Source organism: Urocitellus parryii, chromosome 5 (assembly GCF_045843805.1).
Source record: "Urocitellus parryii isolate mUroPar1 chromosome 5, mUroPar1.hap1, whole genome shotgun sequence".
Lineage (NCBI taxonomy): Eukaryota > Metazoa > Chordata > Mammalia > Rodentia > Sciuridae > Urocitellus > Urocitellus parryii.
The window spans coordinates 156,310,338-156,333,050 of NC_135535.1; the positions used below are offsets into that span (position 1 = coordinate 156,310,338).

The 22,713-nt window shown below is 39.0% G+C and overlaps 2 protein-coding genes across 2 annotated transcripts in view; one reads left to right on the plus strand and one right to left on the minus strand.

Moving 5' to 3' along the window:
* Nucleotides 1–14,335, plus strand: part of Mypn (myopalladin) — a 98,833-nt gene extending 84,498 nt beyond the window's left edge. The window contains exons 20-21 of the mRNA XM_026394643.2: nucleotides 1,487–1,620; nucleotides 4,768–14,335. Coding sequence (XP_026250428.1) covers nucleotides 1,487–1,620; nucleotides 4,768–4,937 — 304 coding nt within the window. The 3' untranslated portion in view covers nucleotides 4,938–14,335. The remainder of the gene's footprint in view (nucleotides 1–1,486; nucleotides 1,621–4,767) is intronic.
* Nucleotides 14,336–20,877: 6,542 nt separating this feature from the next.
* Nucleotides 20,878–21,336, minus strand: Atoh7 (atonal bHLH transcription factor 7). Its single transcript, XM_026394614.2, has one exon. The coding sequence runs from the start codon at nucleotides 21,334–21,336 to the stop codon at nucleotides 20,878–20,880; it is 459 nt and encodes a 152-aa protein (XP_026250399.2).
* Between the last annotated feature and the right edge of the window lie 1,377 nt (nucleotides 21,337–22,713).

The following is a 22,713-nucleotide window of genomic DNA, read 5'->3' on the forward strand; positions in this document are numbered from 1 at the left end:
CCAAATAACCTTCCCTCTATGTTCCCAAAGCATCTTTCCTGCGTCATTTCTCTATCGTGTGTTGCGTTCTATTTATTGCTACTTTTATTTATTTAACTCTTATTTTTTCTTTCCTACTAAGCTTAGGGACTCTTCTAGAGAAAGAATTTTTGTCATTTTCTTCTTTACACCCTCAGCACCCAAGGCAGCACATCCAGGATTGTGCCCAACAGAATATTCTTTTCTTTTCTTTTCTTTTCTTTTCTTTTCTTTTCTTTCTTTCTTTCTTTCTTTCTTTCTTTCTTTTTTTTTTTTTTTTCTAGGTACTGGGGATTGAACCCAGGGGCACTCAACCACTGAGCCACATTCCAGACCTTTTTGTATTTTATTTAGATTCAGGGTCTCTCTAAGTTGCTTAGAACCTCACTAAAATTGCTCAGGCTGGCTTTGAACTTGTGATCCTCCTACCTCAGCCTCAGAGCCACTGGGATAACAGGCATGAGCCACTTGGCCCTGCCCAACAGAGTATTCAACAAGAGTTTAATAAAGAAATATTCCAAGAATGAATTCATTAATCAGAAAGTGAAGGTAGCCAACATAATAAGGTGGTGAAATTGTGATACTTGTTATACTTGTTATGACTTTATTTAGTCTTATTATTTTACAAATAATAAATAGCTTTCAACCAAAGAGACACACTTGTTTATTCTTCAAACTCAAGAAGTTATTGGTATTATCTCTGCCTGGTAAATGAGCTGTGGCAGTCTCTGAAGGGATCTTGGAACAGAGTATGAAAGAGGCCAGAACAATAAGGGGTAAAAGGGCCATGTAGCCACGTGGTTGGTCCTCCATCCTTGGCCGCAGATCAAAATCACCTGGGGAATTTCTTAAAAATCCTAATGCTTGGATCCTAGCCTGAGGTTCTGATGTAATTCCCTGAGGTGTGGCCTGAGATTCTAATGTGCAGCCAAGGTTGAAAACTACTGATGTACAGAAAACAGAAGGAAAAAGCAGGCTGATTTCCTCAATCACATTAAGCTAAATTCTGCATACATTCCCTCTGGTCACATTAGGAAATGCCATCTCCAGGCTGTAGATAGATTTGCCCCTGGGATCTTGTTTTGATTTGCTTTCCTGCAGCTTCTTAACAAAGTTCTCACTGAAATTTCCAATCTTATTTAGAAAAGAGATCATTCTGTACTTCGGTTGCAAAAAGCAGGGTTCCCCCTGATAGGAAGGAAAACTTTGGTGGAGCTGGAGCAATGGAACATACAGACACTGGTCACAGCATCTTGGATGGCTGTCACCTTCTTCTAAGCATTATAAGGTTCATTATAAGGTTCATTGCTGGTCTTTTGTAGTTTCTTTTAAACTTCAGATTTGCTTTGTGCTTGTCTTCAACAGAATTTCCTTTGTTTTTTCCCCTTTAGAGAGTGAGTTTCCCTAAATTTGACAGAGATGCTTCTGCTCCTACTTAAAATATGGGTATGTTCTTTCTCTTCTCCAGCATGCACCAGGACACAACAGGATATGTCTGCCTCCTCATTCAGCCAGCCAAGAAATCAGATGCTGGATGGTACACGCTGTCAGCCAAAAACGAAGCTGGCATAGTGTCGTGCACTGCTAGGTTGGATATATACGGTAAGTATAATGTCATCCATTGGTTGAACATCTGTGTGTGACAGGCAGCTTTAAGATCATTTTTTTTTTTTTTTTTTTTTTAGGATTAGTAAGTGTCCATAAAAGAATTGGGTAGATTTTAGTGCTTAAGAGATGGATTTTTAAAGTCATCTGGTACTAGGTACCTCAGGGCTTTTGTACACTTCTGTGTTTTGCCATGAACTTAACCTTCTTCCAAAAGAGGAATTCTGATCCTAGGAAGACTTCAGCTAGCCCACAATGTGCACCTACCTGAGGTGTGACCTGAGATTCTAATGTGCAGCCAAGCATTCTTAGCCATCTAGTGTCTTCATGCTGTCTCCTTCTGCAGTGGGTCACCCACAGGAACTCCCTACTACCGTGATCACCCAGGAGAATTTTCTAGATGCCATCATTCATTTATTTATGCATTCAACTAATGTGTATTGCTCCAATTCCCCAATCAGAGTTCCCTATTAAGTGGAAGTAAATTAATAATATTAAACTCAAGTGACATTTGAATAGTGACATAATTAATGAAAGTGGTATCCTTGGTCCTCCCAGGCTCATGAAATTATTATAATTGTTGTTACCCTTATTTAAATGCTGAGAAAACGGAGACTCAGAGAGTTTAGCGACTACAGCTAAGAAGCAAACCCAGGTCTTCGTTATCAATCCTTTGAGCCATGTTTTCATTTTCAAAGGATCTAAGAAATTAATCTTTATTAATGTTTTTGTGTGCTCTATTCCCCTTCCTTAATCTCTTTGAAATTAACTGGTATGTTTTAGAGTCATGGTCTTTAATCCAAAAGAGTGCTTCTTTTTTCTTTTTCTTTTTTTTTTTTTTTTTTTGTTTAAATAATTGGTTAAACCAATAAATTTCACATTCGTAACTTGTTTAACATGATTAATCAGAATAACAACAGCAGTTCTATTTAGAACCTGAGAGCCCTGCTGTTTACAGGTGAACAACAGGTATCCCCTTTATTTAGTACCATGCAGAAAGGGGTTTGACCTGCCATTTTCCCTAGGTCTCATTTTTAGAGGAAAGATATAGATCTGTATTATTTTTTTCTGACTTGAAATGAAAATCAATTGTGGCCAGGCTCAGTGGCGCATACCTGAAATCCCAGCAGTTGGGGAGGCTGAGGCAAGAGGATCATGAGTTCAAAGCCAGTCTCAGCAAAAGCAAGGCATTGAGCAACTCAGTGAGAGCCTGTCTCTAAATAAAATACAAAATAGGGCTGGGGATGGGGCTCAGTGGTCGAGTGCCCCTGAGTTCAATACCCGGTACTTGCCCCTCATCTCATCAAAAAAAAAAAAGGAAAGGGGAAAGAAAATCAATTGTGAAGGAAGCTAAAAACGTCCAAGGAGAAAGATGCCAATGATAGGTTTCTTGGTCTAGGCGTTTCCTCCAGGTCTGAAGGCAATAGGCCTCCAACTGGTAAACCCTGAAATGGATGACTTAAATCAACACTGCCCTCCAGTGGCTGAGTTCCCAGCTAGCCTCTTTCCTGTCCTTCACGGCACTAACAATAGGAGGTGCTGTTGGGTCTGTTGGGATCTGGGGTGGGAAAGATGATGGAGGCCTTAGACTAGAATAATTTCACTATCACCTCCTCCTCTACCACCACCACCACACTTCTAAGAAATGGAATAGTAAGGCTCCACTCTCATCTCAAGTGCTGCTGGGGTGTAGCTCAGTGGTAGAGTACATGCCTGGTATGTCTAAGGCCCTGAGTTCAATCCTCAGCACCAGAAATAAATCCTAAAATTAGGAATTACTGTCCAGTTAAGATGCCAGAGTTATCAGGGTAAGGATAAGAGATGCTCTTAAAGTGGAATTGCTGTAAGTTTTGCCTTCAGTGTTATGGCTTTACAAATTTGATTCTCTCCACTCAGAGGAACTTAAGACTGAAAAACTGATTACAGATAATGAAATCAACAAAGGACCAATTTATAAATCAGAATGCTAAACAGGAGCACAGCTTCCTAAGACCCAGAACCCCAGTGTTCCCCACCTAGTATACCCCCTTTTCCATATCAAGGTACCCAGAAACCTATCAGGAGATTGCTTGGTAATTTTTTTTCTTTTTGGTACTAGGGATTGAACTCAAGGCCACTTGACCACTGAGCCTCATCCCTAGCTTTTTTCTTTTTAAAAAAAATTTTTTTTTTCAGTTGTAGATGAACACAATACCTTTATTTTTATGTGACGCTGAGAATTGAACCCAGTGCCTCACACATGCTAGGCAAGTGCTCTACCACTGAGCTACAACCCCAGCCCATCCCCAGCCCTTTTTTATTTCAAGACAGGGTCTCACTTATTTGCTGAGGATGGTCTTGAACTTGCAATCCTCCTGCCTCAGCCTCCTGAGTTGCTGGGAATACAGGCATGCATCACTGTACCCAGCACTTGGTAATTTCTGAATCAGAGATAATAGCAGAGACTGCACAGTGGGGATAGGTATTTTATTCAGGTCATGTTCAAGCCTAAGGATGGAGTCTGCTAAAAACAAGATCTCCTTTGAATAGCACCTGGTGAATATGGAAACTCAAATCAATTCTCTTTTGTCCATGAACCATGCTTGATTGCATATAAGCTACTTTTTAGTCTTCTTGCTTTAACTCATTGAACCTGATTAGGGTTCTGGGTGGGTAGATAGGTAATGGCTGTTTAGGGTGGTTAGGGTGTAGGATGGGTACTTCCCACAGGGTTGAACCCATCTTTTGGCTTCTATGGCCACAGTTTCTTGCCTCAACCTCATGAGGTGCCCTCCTCTGTGAGCCTACAATCCCCTGTACACAGTCGCCAGCAGACCCCACGCTTGTCAGTGAGAGGGGATAATTTTGAGAAATCACCGTAGTCAACCACTCTTCCTTCTTACAGGAATTCTAACCTCTTACTGAGTGAGAATCACAGGTTGTAGAATTAGAGCCTTAAGAGATCACCAGATCAATTTCCCTGTTCATGGCAGGGAATGTTTTATTGCTCTCTTTTACAAATAAGATCATTCAGATCTAGATATCCTTAAATGCTTTACCAAGAATTCAAAGGGAGCATTGGAGTGAGGACAGAACGTACCTCTGTGGGGTACCTGCCAGACTGTATGCCCTTGATAATAACACATTATTTGCTCCATTTTCCAGCTCAGTGGCACCAGCAGATCCCAGCACCCATGTCTATCCGGCCCAGTGGCAGTCGCTACGGATCTCTCACCAGTAAAGGACTTGACATTTTTTCTGCCTTTTCCTCCATGGAAAGCACAATGGTGTATTCACGCTCTTCTCGGAGTGTAGTGGAAAGTGATGAACTTTAAGGATGTCTGGGTGCCTGCTGTGTAAGGGGGCAGACTGTGGAGGGGGAAGTAAGGGCCAGTCACAGCAGTTTCTAAGCATCAGGATTTGAGTGAGTACCCATGCTGTTGGACTTGTGGTAAGAAGTGCTTTGAATAAGTTGGCTGGGGACTCTTGTAGTCTCAGATGAGGAGGTCGCGGGAGCTGTGGGGCTGTGCCTTTTAAAGATTCCAACAAAAAAGTGAGCAATAGAGATGAACCAAAGATGTCATACTGCAGCCATCTACTACTTTGGGGAAAGGCTAGCATGCTCCCTGTCCCCATTATGTTAGGAATGTTTAGGTCCTACTAGGAGAAATTAGGGGCCATATGCCTGGGCTGAGAGGAGTTACACAGTAGTGACCTTAGAATATAACTAATTCATCCAGCAATCAAAAAACTGGGGAAGTTGCTGTCACCTTTCATTAGTTACATTCATAGCAGTAGTTTTGATGAACTCATTAAATCACTTAGCATTAGGAGATCATATCATACAAATCTCACATGTGGTGAAACACTTTTGATTTGCATATCCTGGGTGTACATGAGCCATATAATAAGGTGCCAAAAGGTGCTTGAGACATGAAAAAAATTCACCTGAACACTCAGTGTTGCACTGTGCATTTATTTATTCTGTGGCCAAAATAGGAACCCACCAGCCTGTCTGCACCATTTGGTTTGAAATGGTGATTGATTTTTCTTCTTTCTGACTTTGCATCTCTAGACTCTGAAACTAAAAAGCTGTTAATAAACCAATCAAGGGGGAAAAAGTCTTCTGTGGGGTCACTTTAAAAACTACAAGCTTTAGTTGCCACTTGCAAAATGTGCAAGAATCATCTTCATCATTTGCTTGTAAAATAGCACTCAGTATGTACTTACTCCCTCCCAAAAGTCTGGAAGTGTCTAAGGTAATAGGGAAGGAAGAGATGCAGACAAGAAGAGAAGTGATGGGAGAATGCTGGCTTTCCATTTACAGTAGCCAAGACGTGATTGTGGAACGAGAGATCTTTAATAGCTGTGAGCTGCTTTGAGATCGTTGATCAAATGGCATTTTCTACATAGAAAATATTACACTAACCAGAAAAGTGGAGGGAAAGGGGAATTTGCATCTTTATTCTAATCCACCTATTCAAAATTTGCCTCCCAATTTAAGGAATTTTTAGACTTAAGATCCCAGTGATATCCCTAGTGCCTAGAAAAGAACATAGCACAAAGTAGACACGCAACAAATACTTGCTGGATGAGTAAATCTGTTAGACACAGGAGTCTACAATCTACAGCAGTCCAAAAACTGCCCAAAGAGTGGTCATCACAGCACATTTTCCACTGATTCCCTTTGCTCAAATCTCTGGTGTTCTCTATGTCAGGCCCCCTCTTCGGGCATCTTATTTAATTGAGTTAGAGATAGTAATTGCTTAGAAAGGCTTGAAACTTTCTTTGCTCCAAGGCAAGAAATTTCCAGAATAAAAATAAATTCATTCACTCAAAAAAATCCTTTGTGTGTCTACTCTATATAAGATACCATGGTAGATACTGTGGGAGATGCAAACATATGAATAAGACACAGTCTTGCCCTCAGAGACCCTGCGATTTAGTAGGAGGGCCAATGTTTAAGGCATGTAGAATGGATGTTTCCTGAGGCAAACATCTATTCTTTAGCAAACAAAAGTTTCTAGTTCTCTTCATTCTATTTTTTCATAACTTTTTAAATCTCTATTTTTCAGTCTTGATTTCTATTTTAAAAATGCCATAATCTGCATCTGTAAGAAATGAAGATTTCAGTCAACTATGTTCAGCAGAATTATTAGGTTTTTGTTTCCTTTTTTATTTATGCAGTAACAGTAGTAAAATATAGGCAACTTTAATGGAATAGAATGCATCTTGGATATCCCATAAAATATTTCTGTATTGGCTTCTATTATGAAATCTCATAACCAAGAAGTACTTTCTGACTCAGAGATTGTTTCTAGATTGCACACCTGATGTCCCTATTGCATACACATTTGTAAGCCCTAGACATTCTCCCATGGGGGGGGGCGGGTACTCAACTCTATATGTCTTAGCTTTCTGAATTATTTTTTTATCAGTCCTCTTTGATTGTGTTCAACAGAGATCTAGGATAAGTATTGTGATTGGCCACTAGGTGGCGCTGCCTCACTCAAAATATAACAAACCTAAAAATTCCTGAAATTTGAGCTATTGAATTATATTAAATTAGGGTTTCTCAACCTGGGTAGTATTGACCTTGGGAGTCTGATAATTCGTTGTGGAGGAGGACTGACTATGGATTGGAGGATACTTAGCAGCATCCCTAGCTTCTACCCTAGGTGCTGTAGCAACCCCAACCGGCTTCCCTTTTGTTGAGAACCACTGTGCTAAATACATCAGTGCCCTGCTTTCATAATTCTATTAGAATTCAATGACAATGAGAGTCATTTGAATAAGAAATTTTAGTTCCAACATAACCAAAATCAGATTCATTATCTTCCCTTTCATAAACCATTCCTCAACCAAACAATGATTTCTAGTAATGGCACCATCACGTTCCTCACAATCAGAATAAGAAACATTCAAGTTTTTTTTCTTACTTTTTCCAATCAAGAAATTCTATTCATCCTAATTTATTATTCCTCTTATTTTCAGGCTTTCCTTTCCATTCCCCTACAGTCACCCAGTTCCAACTTTCATTACTATCTTAATTTCCCTCAATATTTCTAACTTCAACCATAAAAGACTTCTAAGTGGTCTTCTTGGCTCTAATACTGTGGCTTCTTCCTACTCAAATCCAACCCAGACCCCAACATCACCTCATTCTCCCCAAAGTCCTTCTCTACTGACATTATTCCCTAATTTTCAAATCCCCAATGGCTACTTGGAGCCAACTCAGGTAGGTACCAGCTGTTCTGTCTCGGGGTATTCAAGCTTACCCCATCACCAGAAAAAACACCCAGCACAGTGGAAACACCACACAAGACTTTGCCTTCCATCCACATGCCTCTCTCCGACCTTTACCTGGAGGCTGTCTCCACCTCTGGAAATACTACCTGTTCCATAAAGTTCATCTCAAATGCCACTTCCTCTGTGAAATATTTTCTGATTCCCCATGCCCCAATCAAACAGAATAATATCTTTGAAAATTTGTAGTGAATTTCATGGGTCTGGAGGAAGAGATTACTTTCTACAGTGTTTTCTACAGAACATAGACTCTAGACACCTGCTGCTCTCTCCCCTGACCCTAGCCCACTTTTGTTTGCTTGTGCTAGATTTTAGTTACTCATTGATATGGACTGTGTCAGATGTTTGCCTTTGTGCCTTATATGGAGTAGGCACTCAATAAATGTTGATTGACCTAAATCAAATTTAAAATTCAATGAAAGTCAGTATGTTTCTACATATAGTGATTGAGTATATGCAGTGATTTTAACCATGGCTGCACAATTAGAATCTCCTGTTGTGCTTTTAAAAATTCCCCACACTCCAATTTATTAAGTCATAAGCTCTGGGGTTGTGACACAATCTTAGTTTATAAAGCTTCCCAGTTGATTCCAATGAGCAGTCAAGGTTGAGGAGCATCATCTTATTCCCAGGAATTAGTCTCAGAAACATCCAAAGAAATAGAGATAGCATAAAGTTGTAGGATTGATATTCGTGCAGAATATACTGTGCCCTGGTTGCACATGCAGTGTGTCCCTGGAACATAGAAATAAGTACATATGTTGGGTATGGAACTGCATGCCTGGAATCCTAACAGCTTGGGAGGCTGAGGCAGGAGGATCTAGAGTTCGAAGCCAGCCTCAGCAACTTAGCAACTCAGCAAGACCCTGACTCTAAATAAAATATAAAAAGGGCTGGGGAAATGGCTCAGTGGTTAAGGCCCCCTGGATTTAGTTCCTGGTACCTCCCCTCCAAAAAAAGTTCATCATATTAGACCCTGATATTAGACATGTAGCATACATGAAGCCCCCAGAGGAAGCTCAAAATTAGGCCAGGGAAAAGGGGAAAGTTGGGGCAATTTCACCTAGCCATTTGTTTCAAAATGCCACACAATTCCATATGCACCTTTCTCTGCAAGCAACTGAAGAGCTCTTTATTCCTTGGTTAGTCATGGAAATGGGAATCAAAGGGAAATAGAAAAAGAATCAGAATTCCAAACAGTGAAATTGGTTTAAATGCATCCTTCTCTTTTTATCCTTCACTTAACTTTTGTAGGCATCCAGGAAGAAATGAAAATAGTCAAGAGACAAGTAGTAGGTTAACCTAGGGCTCTGGATGACACATTCCATTCCCAGAGAAGTCAAAAGTCAACTCTTGGCCAGGTGTGGTCGTGCACTCCTGTAATCTCTGTGGCTCTCAAGGCTGAGACAAGAAAATTGCAAGTTCAAAGAGCTAGCTTAAACTAAGTGAGATCCTGTCTCTAAATAAAATACAAAATAGGGCTGGGGATGTGGCCAAGCGCCCCTGAGTTCAGTCCCCAATACAAAAAAAAAAAAAAAAGCCAACTTTTGTAAGGACAGTTCCATTTAGATAATCCTCAAATAATTAATTTACTTGTAATTTGGTTGTTCAAAACTCATATTTCCCTACATAAATATCACCCAGTGCTAGATTTCCAAGTGAATCCAGAAAAGTCCATTCATGACTGAATTATAATGACATGACTGAATCTATAATAATAGATTTGGTTTATGGACCCAAGCACTGAGATCCAGGCAAAGTGGCCAGTAAGAGAAAAGAGACTTTTTCCTTCTTTTTAGTGTCTGTGATGTGTCAAAGCTAAAGAGTGTTCATGCTCCTTTCTGCATCTAGCCCCCATTCTGTGTTTTCCTCCTCAGGGCCCCTGTACCTCTCATTCTATAATATCTGCTGCTATAACCATCTCCTCACTCCTTCCCAAAGTCTGCCAGCGTGTTTGCTGCTCCACGATGACCTAAGTCCAGCTCCATGCATCTAGCTAGGTCTGATGTTTGGAAAAAAAGGCCATCCAACGGAATAGGTTCTGGAATGCTTGAGAGCCTTTTACTTGACATAGGTGCTGCATTTTTTGAAGCAGTTATTTTCTCACTCCCATGAACTTTTAATAGAAATTAATAGAATTGCTGGTAGAGCTTTTAAAGAATCAGGCTGTAAGGGGAGAGATAGGAAACAAAGTCAGATCCTAAATTGTTCTTGCTAATGACAATCTCTTCCCATCTCCCCTTTTCCCACACATCCCTCCCAAATTATCTCCCAAGCTGGGATCTTAAATCTGTTTACATATGGGCTTTTTATAAGTTGGTGGCAAACAAAGCTGCCAGGAGAAATAGCATAAGTAAATATAGTCCTAATGGCCTTTTTTTAAAGGTCCCTTGCAGGGTACTTGGGTAAGCGGAACTTTCAAAGTATTTCCAAGAATGATTGAGCTGAAAATCAATGTGCCTTACCAGTAAGATGAACCGTTACCTAGATTTTGATAGAGCTTGTTGAAGTAATTCCCACCACTAATGGCCTTTTCTTGCTTTAAGTGGATTAATATTTAAAGAGTTAATTACTGAGGCACTGCTTGAAGAATGCCAAGCATTTTCTAAACTTTGACAAAGCAATAGTCATCAGTATACTTTAAAAGTTGCTAATATCGTGTTTTTTAAAAAATCTGTGTAGTGCAAAAAAAATGCATATTGGTTAAAAAAATGTGCACCTCTTATTTCTGTCTAATTATATTAGTTAGCACACTTAGTATTACAGAACCATGAACAAGCTGCTTTTTTTTTTAATGTGTAAATAATAGCCACTTCAAACTCCAAAGAGCAATAGCCTTGAAATTGCAAGAAATAGAGAAAGACCACACTTTCCAATCCTCTGAGAATTGTGCCATAACTGCCCAGAGTAAGCAAAAAAAAAAAAAAAAAAAAAAAAAAAAAAAAAAAAAAAAAAAAAAAAAGCCTGCTGTGTAAGAGGCATATAAACACTAATTTGCTAGAAGACTTTAACATAGAAAATGTTTCCCTAATAAGAAAAATTAAAATACCTCAATATTATTGAATGATAAATATATTAAGGCTAAAATGAATGGACATTTTTCTTTAAAATGGAGGAAAGAGTTCCAGTTTACAGATTACTTTTCAACAATAACTAAACCAATTTTTGAGTGTACAAATTTATTTGGCACAAAAGTGATTTTTTTTCTTAATTATCCCTATCAAAATATATAAATTACTACATGAGTTATAACCTCTAACATAACTCTACAGTAAAAGAAAGATACTTTGTTTTGGTCTAAAATATTATGCACATGAAGAAGACATCTCATAGAATGTGACTCAATTCTCTAAGATAAACATTCATTCTTAAATGCTTCCTAATTGAAACAGAAACACAAAAAAATGGGATTTAAAGATGGGGATAGTTTGACCAGTTTAGACTGGAAATGGAGACATGAGTATAGTGGTATTACGATAAAAAGTGTTTTGATAGCTACAACAAACCTACATTGTCTTCATATTTGAAGATAATGTTATGAGGATTAGAATGATAAAAGCCAATTTCTCAATATTCAGAAAATTTCAAAGAACTTGATGTTTCTACAGAGATTCAATGAGTTATCTGGAAACAAAAGACAGATTCTGGTAATTTTGCCACAATTAGGATGTAAGAATCCGGTGAACTAAGTATTCACATTGGCTAAGTAGTCACTACAAAAGATCACTGAATGTGTATGTGTACACGGTATGGGAGGTTTTGCTGTATATTTTAAGGAGAGTAAAAATCCTGAAAGTATTCAAATGAAAAAACTTCAAATGCAATGGTATTTTTTAACACATTGGTAAATCAAGTTTTATCCTTTCAGCATTTTGGCTTCAGAAATACCTTATCCTTTATCCTTCTTTCTGCTTAATTTTCACTTATTTTTTTTTCAAACTTGATCAATCTTTCATCAAAGAGAAATCTTTTTTTTTTTTAATTTTTTTTTTTTAATATTTATTTTATTTAGTTCTCGGCGGACACAACATCTTTGTTGGTATGTGGTGCTGAGGATCGAACCCGGGCCGCACGCATGCGAGGCGAGCGCGCTACCGCTTGAGCCACATCCCCAGCCCAAAGAGAAATCTTTGATCAAAGATTCTCCCTTCATTTCTTCCCTGTAGAGATAAAAATTTGCATAATAGGAGCTCCTTATTTCTAAGGATTCTTAGGTGAATTTTAAGGGGAACTTTCATAATTCAAATGAATTCAGATCCATTCCCTAATTTTACTATAACTTTGGGTCTCTGTTTCTTTAACTGTAAGGTAAGCCAAACACTTGAGTCTTTCCCAGGATGGCAGGCAGGATAAATAAAAACTTATAAAGGGTTTACTTTAGAGACCCTCCAATAAAAAAGGGTACCAGGGGGTTTTTTTGTTTTTGTTTTTGTTTGGTTGGTAGGGTGTCCCTTCACTGAACCTCATCCCCAGTCCTATTTTTTTAAAACATTCATTTTTTAGTTGTAGGTGGACATAATATCTTTATTTTATCTTTATGTCATGCTGAGGATTAGAACCTAGTGCCTCATGTGTGTTAGGAAAGCACTCTACCACTGAGCCACAACCCCAGCCCTATTTTGTATTTTATTTAGAGACAGGGTCTCACTGAGTTGCTTAGTGCCTCGATTTTGCAGAGGCTGGCTTTGAACTCTAAATCCTCCTGCCTCTGCCTCCCAAACCACTGGGATTACAGGTGTGTGCCACCCTACCTTGTGGTAGCAGGTTTTTTTATTCCAAGGAAAATGTTAAAAATATCTTTCTCAGCCAGGCTAATTAGAGTGCACCTGTAATCCCAGGCTGAGGGAGGAGGATCTCAAGTTTGAGGCCAGGCTGGGCAATTTAGTGAGATCCTGTCAAAACAAACAAACAAAAAAAAATCCAAAGTATATAGTTGATCTGTTTTTAAAATTCACATTTCTTTCCTGCCCGCCCCTCAACAACTTTGCTTTTCCTTAGAAGAGTAACACAAAATATAGTTGATCTGTTTTTAAAATTCACATTTCTTTCCTGCCCGCCCCTCAACAACTTTGCTTTTCCTTAGAAGAGTAACACAAAATTGTAGACTTTCTTCTTCCAAGGTGGTATGTAGTATAAAAATTAAAATAATAATAATAAATTTTAAAAATAGGTGCTGAGGTAGTGGCTCAGTGATAGAGCCTATGCTTAGCATGCTCAAGGCCCTGGGTTCAATCTCCAGCAACAAAATAAAGAAATAAATCTGGAGGCAGATCAAATGAATTTAAGAAAAATCCTATTTGCTTTTTGCAAACAGATTCTAGGAGATTTTGTGTGTGTGTGTGTGTGTGTGTGTGTGTGTGTACACCAGGGATTGAACCTTGAACCCAGGGGTACTTAATCTCTGAGCCACCTCCCCAGCCCTTTTTATTTTTTATTTTGAGACAGGGTCTCACTAAGTTGCTCAAGGCCTCACTAAGTTGCTGAGGCTGGCTTTGAACTTGTGATCTTCCTGCCTCAGCCTCCACAGATTACATTGGGATTGCACCGTGTGTTACCGTGCCCGACTTCCAGGAGAATTTATTTGAGCTAGGCAGAATGGCCTAGAAGAATGCCCACTCCTGCTTCTGTGACTGAAACAAGTAGAAATGGTGATTCCACAGGCAGAGCTATAGTGAAGGAGATACCACAGTCCCTTCTGGTTTAAGCAGCACAGGACTACTCCATAATACTGTTCCAAATCCTAACCTTCATGCTAACGTTCCATGCCAGCCTGTCAGTGACTTAATTCTGAAACGAACTGACTTTAGAAAAACAAAAAATGAGCATACCTTTTGGTCTCTGCTTTTTGCATTCTCAGCTATATTAATACAAACCCATAAAAACTGACAAATGGCATGCGTGTGCATGCACACCCGCACACAAATACACATTTCAAGTGAGGAGCCTTGTAGCACCCACAGCCGACTTAATTCAATCAGAATCAGTGACAGCTCTTACCACTTTTGCTTTCTCTCCTCGCATAAGTTCTTTCCCCTTGAAGACACACCAGGCCCTCCAAGGCTCAGAAATATGGTATGCTTCCTTCCTAGGAAGCTTGAGTCAACTTATTTTCTAAAGTACTTTTTTGGTTATTGAATTCTTAATGGAAAAGCAACTCTGGTAGCAATTTTGAAAGGTGTGGATTATGTAAGCTGTATATTTCGCCACTGTTACTAGTAATGAATCAACCTAGGCTTTTATTCTTATTCCTCTGCATCACGCATGTTATGACATTCTGTGGAACTGAAAAATCAGCGATCATTGAAGCCAACATGTTTGTGAGCACAAGTCGTGACCTTCCTCAGAAGGTATATGGTACTGTATTCTGGTAGACCACGTCATTTCTGTGACACCTGTTGCTTCCCCTCACCATGCTTTCTTGAAGATTTGCTGGGGTTGTGTCGTCTTAGGAAATGTTGCAATTAGGAGAAAAATTAAAAATCAAAAATCATATTTAATTTAATCTTGATGTTTTTAAAGACAATTTAGAGGATGTGATGGACTGTTTCTTTATTCATTAAATAAAATTTTATTTATTCTCAATTAATTGTTGGGTGGTTTGTTTTTAGTCTTCTACTTAGGGTTCTTTGTTCTGTCATCAGATTGTCAGCCAGGTGTGGCCACAAAGGGAGGCACAGGAATTACCCGATGATTACACGACCCGTGTAACTCCAGAACATGTACAACCAGAAGAATGAGAAGTTATACTCCATTTATGTATGAGATGTCAGAATGCATTCTACTGTCATGCATAACTAATTAGAACAAATTAAAAAATAATTACGGGGGGAAAGGCGATACAGGAGAGGCTGAGGAAAACAAAATTTATTATACCACATAGCCTTTTTTTTTTTTTTTAATGATGTTGGGGGTTAACCCAGGACCTTTGGCTTGCTGAGCAAGTGCTCTACCACTAAGTGACATCGCCAGCCCCACGTGGTCTTTACTGGAGTTTCTGCGAGAAAGGCAAGTCAAGGCTGGACTGAATAGTTTGAATAATTGTTTAGGACTCTAAGCTATAGGATAGGTCCCTAGATGCCCAGTACCTGGCCCTCAGATAATTAAGGCAATACAATAGTAGCAGATGGAAAGGTTTGGTTCTGTATTGGTTAGTCTGTCCGTATCAAAGGCACATCTTGAGCCCTTTCTGTCTCTTAGCATTGCCTAGCCCTGAGAGAGACAGTCTCTCCGATCAGAAAAGTTTTTAATATGTTAGAATTTCATAATATATATATATATATAAAAAAATTGAACGTAAACAAGTATACTTAGTATAAGAGATGGGTAAGTTCTTTCTCCTCACTCAGAACTACTCCATAATATTGTTCCAAATCCTAGAAATGTTTTCTGCCAGCCTGTCAGCGACTTTACACTGAAATTGATTGACTTTAGGATAACAGGTAAATAAAGACCCTCCAAAATGAGCATATCTTTTGGTCTCTGGTTTTGCATTCTCTGCTATTGGAAGTCATTTGGGGGCATTTGAGGAGACACTATCAGTTTGAAATGGTAATCCCAAAGTCCTAAGTTAATTCAATTAAATTCTTGTTAAAGTTTCTGTTCCATAGTATATTTAAGACCAAAGAAGGGAAGAGGAATACATGTGAGAAGACAGGTCAGTATTTATGGTTTTATGTGGACTTTGAAATTTCTTTACCCATAGGTATAGAAAAGAAATATCTTCAGTGACTCCTAGGCAGAGAGCATATTTTAGTCAAATCCAGCCCCAAAATAAAACTTCGCTTTCACTGCAACAAGGAAAAAATTTGAGTGGACTGAGCCATAATTGTTGAATCCTTTATCTCTGTGAACAACCCAAATACATCCCATCTAGCCTGTAACTAGCAGAAATTTTAGATCCTTATTAGTAAAAAGGCCACCTCGTTAACTAAGAAACTGGCTGCACTGGATGTTTAGAAAGATAGCCTATTTCCTCCCAAGATCTACAAAGAATAGAAAGTCAACACAACCAGTTTCGAACAATGAAATTAATAGTGTAATCATAGATCTAGTTTAATTAAGTGATTTTTCCAATCTTGGCAGCCCATTAGAATCACCAGGGGAGCACTTAAAGATCTGTGCTTAGGCCTCACACTGGAGAAGTTAAGTCAATTCTTGGAGTGGGGCCCTAGGCTTGGATACTGTATCCAGGACTCCTGAGGTGTTTTTAGTGAGCAATTGGGATTGAAAGCCACTAAGTTAACTGGCTGTTCCCATCTTGGTAGTCCCTTTGGCTTTTATATGGTCCCTCAAGAATTCTGACCTTAGGATTTGGTACCTCAACCTTCAGATGGCATGCAAGGAGAGCTCCTATATAATAGCTGGTCAAACTGAAGCCCTACCTGGGGCAGGTCTTCCTTTATTATTTAATACCTGCTCTTAGGATGTCTTCTAGCACATATTACTAATACTAAACTATTGAAGGATTCACTTATGTTCTGGTCAGAATGGTTTAGAGATTAGAGCTTGTGTGTTCTTTTTGGCTGCCTCACCAAAGGCAAGGAAAGTATTGAATAAGATGTGAAGGAATAAGTGCTTGATAATATTTGTTGGTGAGAAAAGGGAGCCCAGGTACAAAAATATTTTTGAATTTCAATACATTCTGTTGTCAAACTAGAAATAAAATGAATTTTCAAATGTGAACTGTATAAAAATAACTGAGGCAACTTTTAGATTGCTAGATAATCTAAACTCTATGATGTATAATAATACATAAATCTGGACTCTGAAAAGATTTTATATGCTTTATCTGAGCTCCTTATTCATGAACCATAAATGAATCTCCCAAAATACAGCTTAAGGAATTTTATCAAACATTGACTTTGATCATCTTACTTTTCCTTCAGTGTCTTGCAGCAAAACAAACAGTACAATTGGGTGGAAAGTTTAGGAGTTTGGTAAGACCTAAATTGCTTCTAGAAATTTCTAAAACATAGAAGCAGACAGCTAAAGTTACAATATTTAAGAGACAAATTTCTATTTTCTGAGAAAGTGAGGCTATGGAAAGAGACTATGGGATTAGAATCTCATCATTTTAATTAAATTTATTATTTCATTAAGAAAGTGTTTTTAAGGGCTGGGGTTGTGGCTCAGTGGTAGAGTGCTCACCTAGCACTTGTGAGACCCTGGGTTCGATCCTCAGCACCACATAAAAATAAATAAGTGAAATAAAGGTATTGTGTTCAACTACAACTAAAAATAAATATTTAAAAAGAAAGTGTTTTTAAACTTATAGCCAAAAAAATAAAAATTTATTTAATAATTATTCTGTACAAGGTCCTATACTAGAAGCCATAGAGACATAATGAAAAGTATGGTTCCCTTTCATAAGGCATGAGAGTAAAAGAATAGCTGAATGAATGGAGGTACCATTTTTTGAGATGGGAAATAGTGGACCAGAACTAGTTTTGTTGAGGTCTGAATTTGGGCCATGTTAATTCGAAATGCCTACTAACCATTCAACTAGAGAAGTAAAGAAGACATCTGGATATGAACCAAGTTGTAAAATTTGGGATTTAAGAACATATTTGGTAATCGTGAACATAAAACTGCAACCAACCATTTCCCTGTGAGTAGATGATGCTACACTTAAGGAGGAAATATAAAAAGGAAAGGTCCAGAGAGGAAGATGTGAACCCTACCTGAAAAAATGACTAAAGATCTTAAAATACTTATGAGAATTTCTCTGAGGAACATACATTTTTAGCACTAATTTTATTAATTCTAAAACTTCACAAACTTAAGGTTATCAATGAAGCTTTTTAGGTCTAAGCAAGTAGACTGTTGTGCCCAGGTAGTGACTTAGGCATTGCCTTGAGTCTTGCTGTCAACTCCAATGTAGGCTGCAGAGTAGAAAGATATCTTGGGGTAGTCACTTCTAGAGCTGTGTTGTTTTTCTGCTGTACTACACAGCATCTTCCAGATAAAAGAAGGTGAAATATTTTACCCTTTAATCTGCAGTAAAAGAATTCCTGAATGTTCCTATTAACTGATTTCAGATGGAAAAAGAAATTCACCATCAGTCTTCCTGTGGATGCCTGGGGAAACACATGTGATTTTGTAAGATAAAGTCTCTTTCCCACATTACAAACCAAAATAGGGTTTTTTTGTTTGTTTGTTTGTTTGTTTTGTTTTGTTTTATTGCATATCAGGAATTGAATCCAGAACCTCACATCCTAGGTAAGCTACTACCAAACTACATCCGTAGCCCTACAAAATAGGGTTTGATAACTAGGTATAACTAAGAAAATAATTTTGATGAAAACATTCTGTAGAAGATTGCAAATAGGAGACTGTAAGTTTGGGTTTTGGAATCTATAATAGAAGGATTTGGAAGATATCATTGTTTTTGTTGACTTGTGACAAATTCCAAATGCACAGGTAACTTAGAGATCTGCTTTTCCTAATTATGAGCAAGACATTTACCCAAATGCATGTGATGAGTTAACCAACAAGTCACTCTTTACATGAAGAGTTGCTTTATGAATGAATGAATGGTTAAGCAAATTTATAAGTAATTCAAACAATACTATGTGCATTATTTTGTTCCTTTCCCCCACATTTTTATTGGTGCATTATAGTTGTACATAATAATGAGATGTATTGTTACATATTCATACATATACTCAATATAACAATATAATTCGGCCAATATCATTTGCCAGTATTTCCCCTTTCTCTTCCTTTCTCCCACCTCCTGGTTCCTTTCCTTTATTTTACTGATCTTCCTTCCATTTCCATGAGATCCCCAACATCCCACCTTTCTTTTCCTTTTTCCTCTCCAGCTTCACTATGAAAGAAAACACACACATCCCTTGACCTGAATTTGGCTTATTTCATTTAACATAATGTTTCAAGTTCCATCCACTTTCCTGCAAATGACCTAATTACATCTTTCTTTATGGCTGTGTATGGAGTTTTATTCATTCCTTCATTTATGGATACTTAGGCTGGTTCCATACATGGTATGCATGTATCACTATAGTATGATGACCAGTTCTTTAGGATAAATACTGAGGAGTGATATAGCTGGGTCTTATGGTGGTTCCATTCCTAGTCTTTTGAGGAATCTTCATACTGATTTCCATAATAGTTGTACTAATTTACAGTCCCACCAACGGTGTAAAAGTGTTCCTTTTTCTCCACATCCTCCCCAGAATTTATTATTGTTCATATTTGTTGTTGGTGGTGGTACTAGGAATTGAACTTAGGGGTGCTTAATCACTGAGTCACACCCCCCATTCTTTTTAAAATTATTAATTTTTTTTTTTAATTTTGAGACAAGTTCTCACTAAACTTCTAAGACTAGACTCAAATTTGCAATCCTTCTGCCTCACCCTTCTGAGTCACTGGGATTACAGGCTTGGGCCACTATGCTTGGCTGGACATTGTTTGTATTCTTGATGACTGTCATTCTGACTAGAGTGAGATTAAATCTCAGTGTTTTTTGATTTTCATTTTCCTAATTTTTTTTGCTCCCATTTTGATTACCCATAATGGTAGTGAAGGCTATATCACTCAAACTTTCACTGATTAAAAGAAAATCACAGATATGGTGGTGCACCCCATAATTCATCTGAGGCAGAAGGATTGCAACCTTAAGGCCAGGCTCAGGAACTTAGTGAGACTCTGTCTCAAAATTTTTTAAAAAATAAGAAGGATTAGGGATGTAACTCAGGAATCACTTCCACAAGCAACTTTTCTTTAGCTGGTGGGGGAGGATACTGGGGATTGAACCCAGGGCACTCTATCACTGAGCTATATCCCTATCCCTGCTTATTTTTTATTTTGGGACAGGGTCTCCCTAAGTTGGTCAGACTGTCCTCAAATTTAGGATCCTCCTGCCTCAGCCTACCGAATTGCTAGAATTACAGGTCTGTGCCACTGCACCTGGTTACAAGCAACTTTTTTCCCAATGTTCATTGTAGAAATATATATACATATATACAGATACATATTCTTATGTATTTACATTTATATGTGTACATGTACTACATATTATATATTCTTACATACATGTAGGAATAAACATATTTGAGTATTTGGAAAGAATTTAGTAATTAACTTAGTAAGAAAAATAAGATCGAGGAACTACATGTCTTGTTATTTAAAAGCTAAATATTATTTTGATTTAAATTTTTTTAAATGCCACCAAAAATGTTTTTCCAAGATAACAAGAAAACTTTCAAATTAATTACTTATACTTTCATCAGTTTGACTATTTTGACGAAGTATTAGGAAACAGCACATTTGCTGATTTGTGGGATTTAGATTTAAACATTAAGCATCTTTATTCAGGGAAACATTCAACATATTAGGAAACTAGCAGAGTACTTGGCATGAAAAACAAACCCCATTATTTATATTTTACAAAATCTATATTTAATAATGTGTACACAGGTTTAAAAAATACAGAGCAACCATGCCCAAGAACTCTACCAAAAAAGGCGAAAGTCTGATTCTATTTGACGCATGCACACACGATACACTGGGCATAAATGCATTTACACGACGGGAGGGCAGCTGTATTGAGCCTACACAAGCAATGCATCGTGTAACTTCACCCGAACCCGACAAACTTACAAAGTTTAAGGTGATTATTTCTCTGAGGACTGAAATTGCAGTAGAGCCTAATCCTATTTTCTGTTAAGCTTGTTTTCCCCTCACAGTAGTCCAGGAAAGGGGATAGGGCATTATTATCAGAGCAATGTAATTCACAAGATTCATTAATGAAATCTACAAAATACAGAAAAGGGAGATGCAACAAAATGATTGCGTCCGTAGGTGGGATGATACGATTGAAAGTAACCTGGAAGCTTATTAATTTGATAGGAAGAATCCTTGGCCACCGAAAGACACTGCAGCTATGTGAGGGGAGTCTGCAGCGAGAGCGGGATCCCTGGGCATTTCACCCCCGCGGAGCCGCGCGCCCTAACTGGCCATCTGGAAGGGCTCCGGCTGGAAGCCGAAGAGCCTCGGGCCGTACGGCTCGCTCTCGCCCGGCAGCTTTGCGCCTGCGAACGGCAGGTAGTGATCGTGGCTGAAGTGCTCACAGTGGAGATTGACCCAGTCCCGCTCCGAGCCCAATCGCTCGGCCTCGGCCAGGATGCGGGTCAGTGCCATTATGTAGCTCAGCGCCATCTGTAGGGTCTCGTACTTGGACAGTTTTTTATCCTGGCCCCACTGGGGCACCACCCTGCGCAGACGGTCGAAGGCTGTGTTGAGACCCTGCATGCGACGGCGCTCGCGCGCGTTGGCCGCCAGGCGCCTGCGCGCCGCGCTCTCCAGCCGTCCGGCTCCGGCACACGTGCCCGCGCACTCGGCACCGCCCGCGCACGGGGGCGCGGCGCGTGCTCCCGCTGACGGGCCGCAGGGTTTGCAGGACTTCATCCCCGGCCGCGAGGTGGGAGGGGTGGAGCTCAGCCGCGGGCTCTGGACCTGTGCGTGGAGTTGCCTACTCAGCTGCTCCCTAACGTCGCTCTTCTTAGCAAATAAGTCACAAACAAAATAACTCACGTGCAAGCAGTCTACAGTGGGGAGTGCGGGGCTCGGCCTTCGGTTCTGCTGATTGACCTGAGGCTGTCTGATCACTTACCCAATTGTAGGGGGAATCGAGAGGCTCAAGAAAAAGTCATTTTTTCCCAACGTGAAGTTGAAAAACAGAAGGAAACCTTGCAGCAGAGTTTAGTGTGGCTGGTTCGGGGAAGGCCTTTGCAGTCCTCTGAGAAAAGCCAAGGCTGGCTTCCAGAAAGATGAAATCTCTTCCGAAGGAAGAGATCTAAGGAAGGAGCGCTTTTACCGCAAGCAGTAGCTGTCGGAGAGCGCGGGATGAATCTTTGAGGGAGGAGAATTTATAGTCGACGGCTAAAGGAGGGAACAGGTGGTGGCAGGTGGGCGGGCGTCCCTTGGCTTCCATCTCAGCACCTTCCTACCCTGGGAACTGCAGGGGGGAGGGGGACGACGCACAGCAAAATCCTGACATTACTGCCTTGTCTGTTGAAGTTTCTCCAAAGCTATGTCCAACACTAACTAACACACCATCTGGAGTGGCCTGGCTGTCCCCAAAAGAATAACGAGGTGGGGGGTGGGGGAAGAGCTTGGTCCATCTTTTCCCATATCAGCAAGCAGCTTACATATCAAAAACTTAGTAAGATTTTAAATTACTAGAAATTATGTGGAGATGTTAATCTTGGAATTATGAGATAGATGTATCAGAAATCAAGTATAGGCTAGCTTTGTTGAGAAGTGTGACAATTTTGCATAATGGTGATCTAATATGTTGACATTTTTGTTTTATCTGCTAAATAAATTGGAACAAATCAGCAAGTCCTAATATCGTAGACCTGGAATTTTACTGTGCTGTTTTCTGCAAAATCACTGATTATATCAAAAGATATTAACGTGTATATTTAAAGCTTTATATTATTCTAATTATGTAATTGCATTGCATGAGTTCAGTTATCTAAGCAAATTAATTCATTATCTATACTTCATTTCCCCATTCATAAATGGTTGTGGGGTATACATGGAGATGACAACTTATTAATGATTTGACATTTAAACCTAAAAAGCTAATAATGCACTTAGGAGTGCAAAATTCAAAAATCTAAGTAATCTGTGAGGTTTAAAAAATAATTCCTATTGAAAGATTTTTGCTGATCTCATAAGGCTGAAATATTTCATACAACTTAAATGGTTCAGTTATGTTACCAGTCCTCAGGAACAATAACAAAGCCCTGATTTTCACTACTGATAATGATTATATGA

Excerpts from the sequence above, each read along its gene's own strand:
- Atoh7 (XM_026394614.2), bottom strand. The coding sequence starts at position 21,336 with ATGAAGTCCTGCAAACCCTGCGGCCCGTCAGCGGGAGCACGCGCCGCG.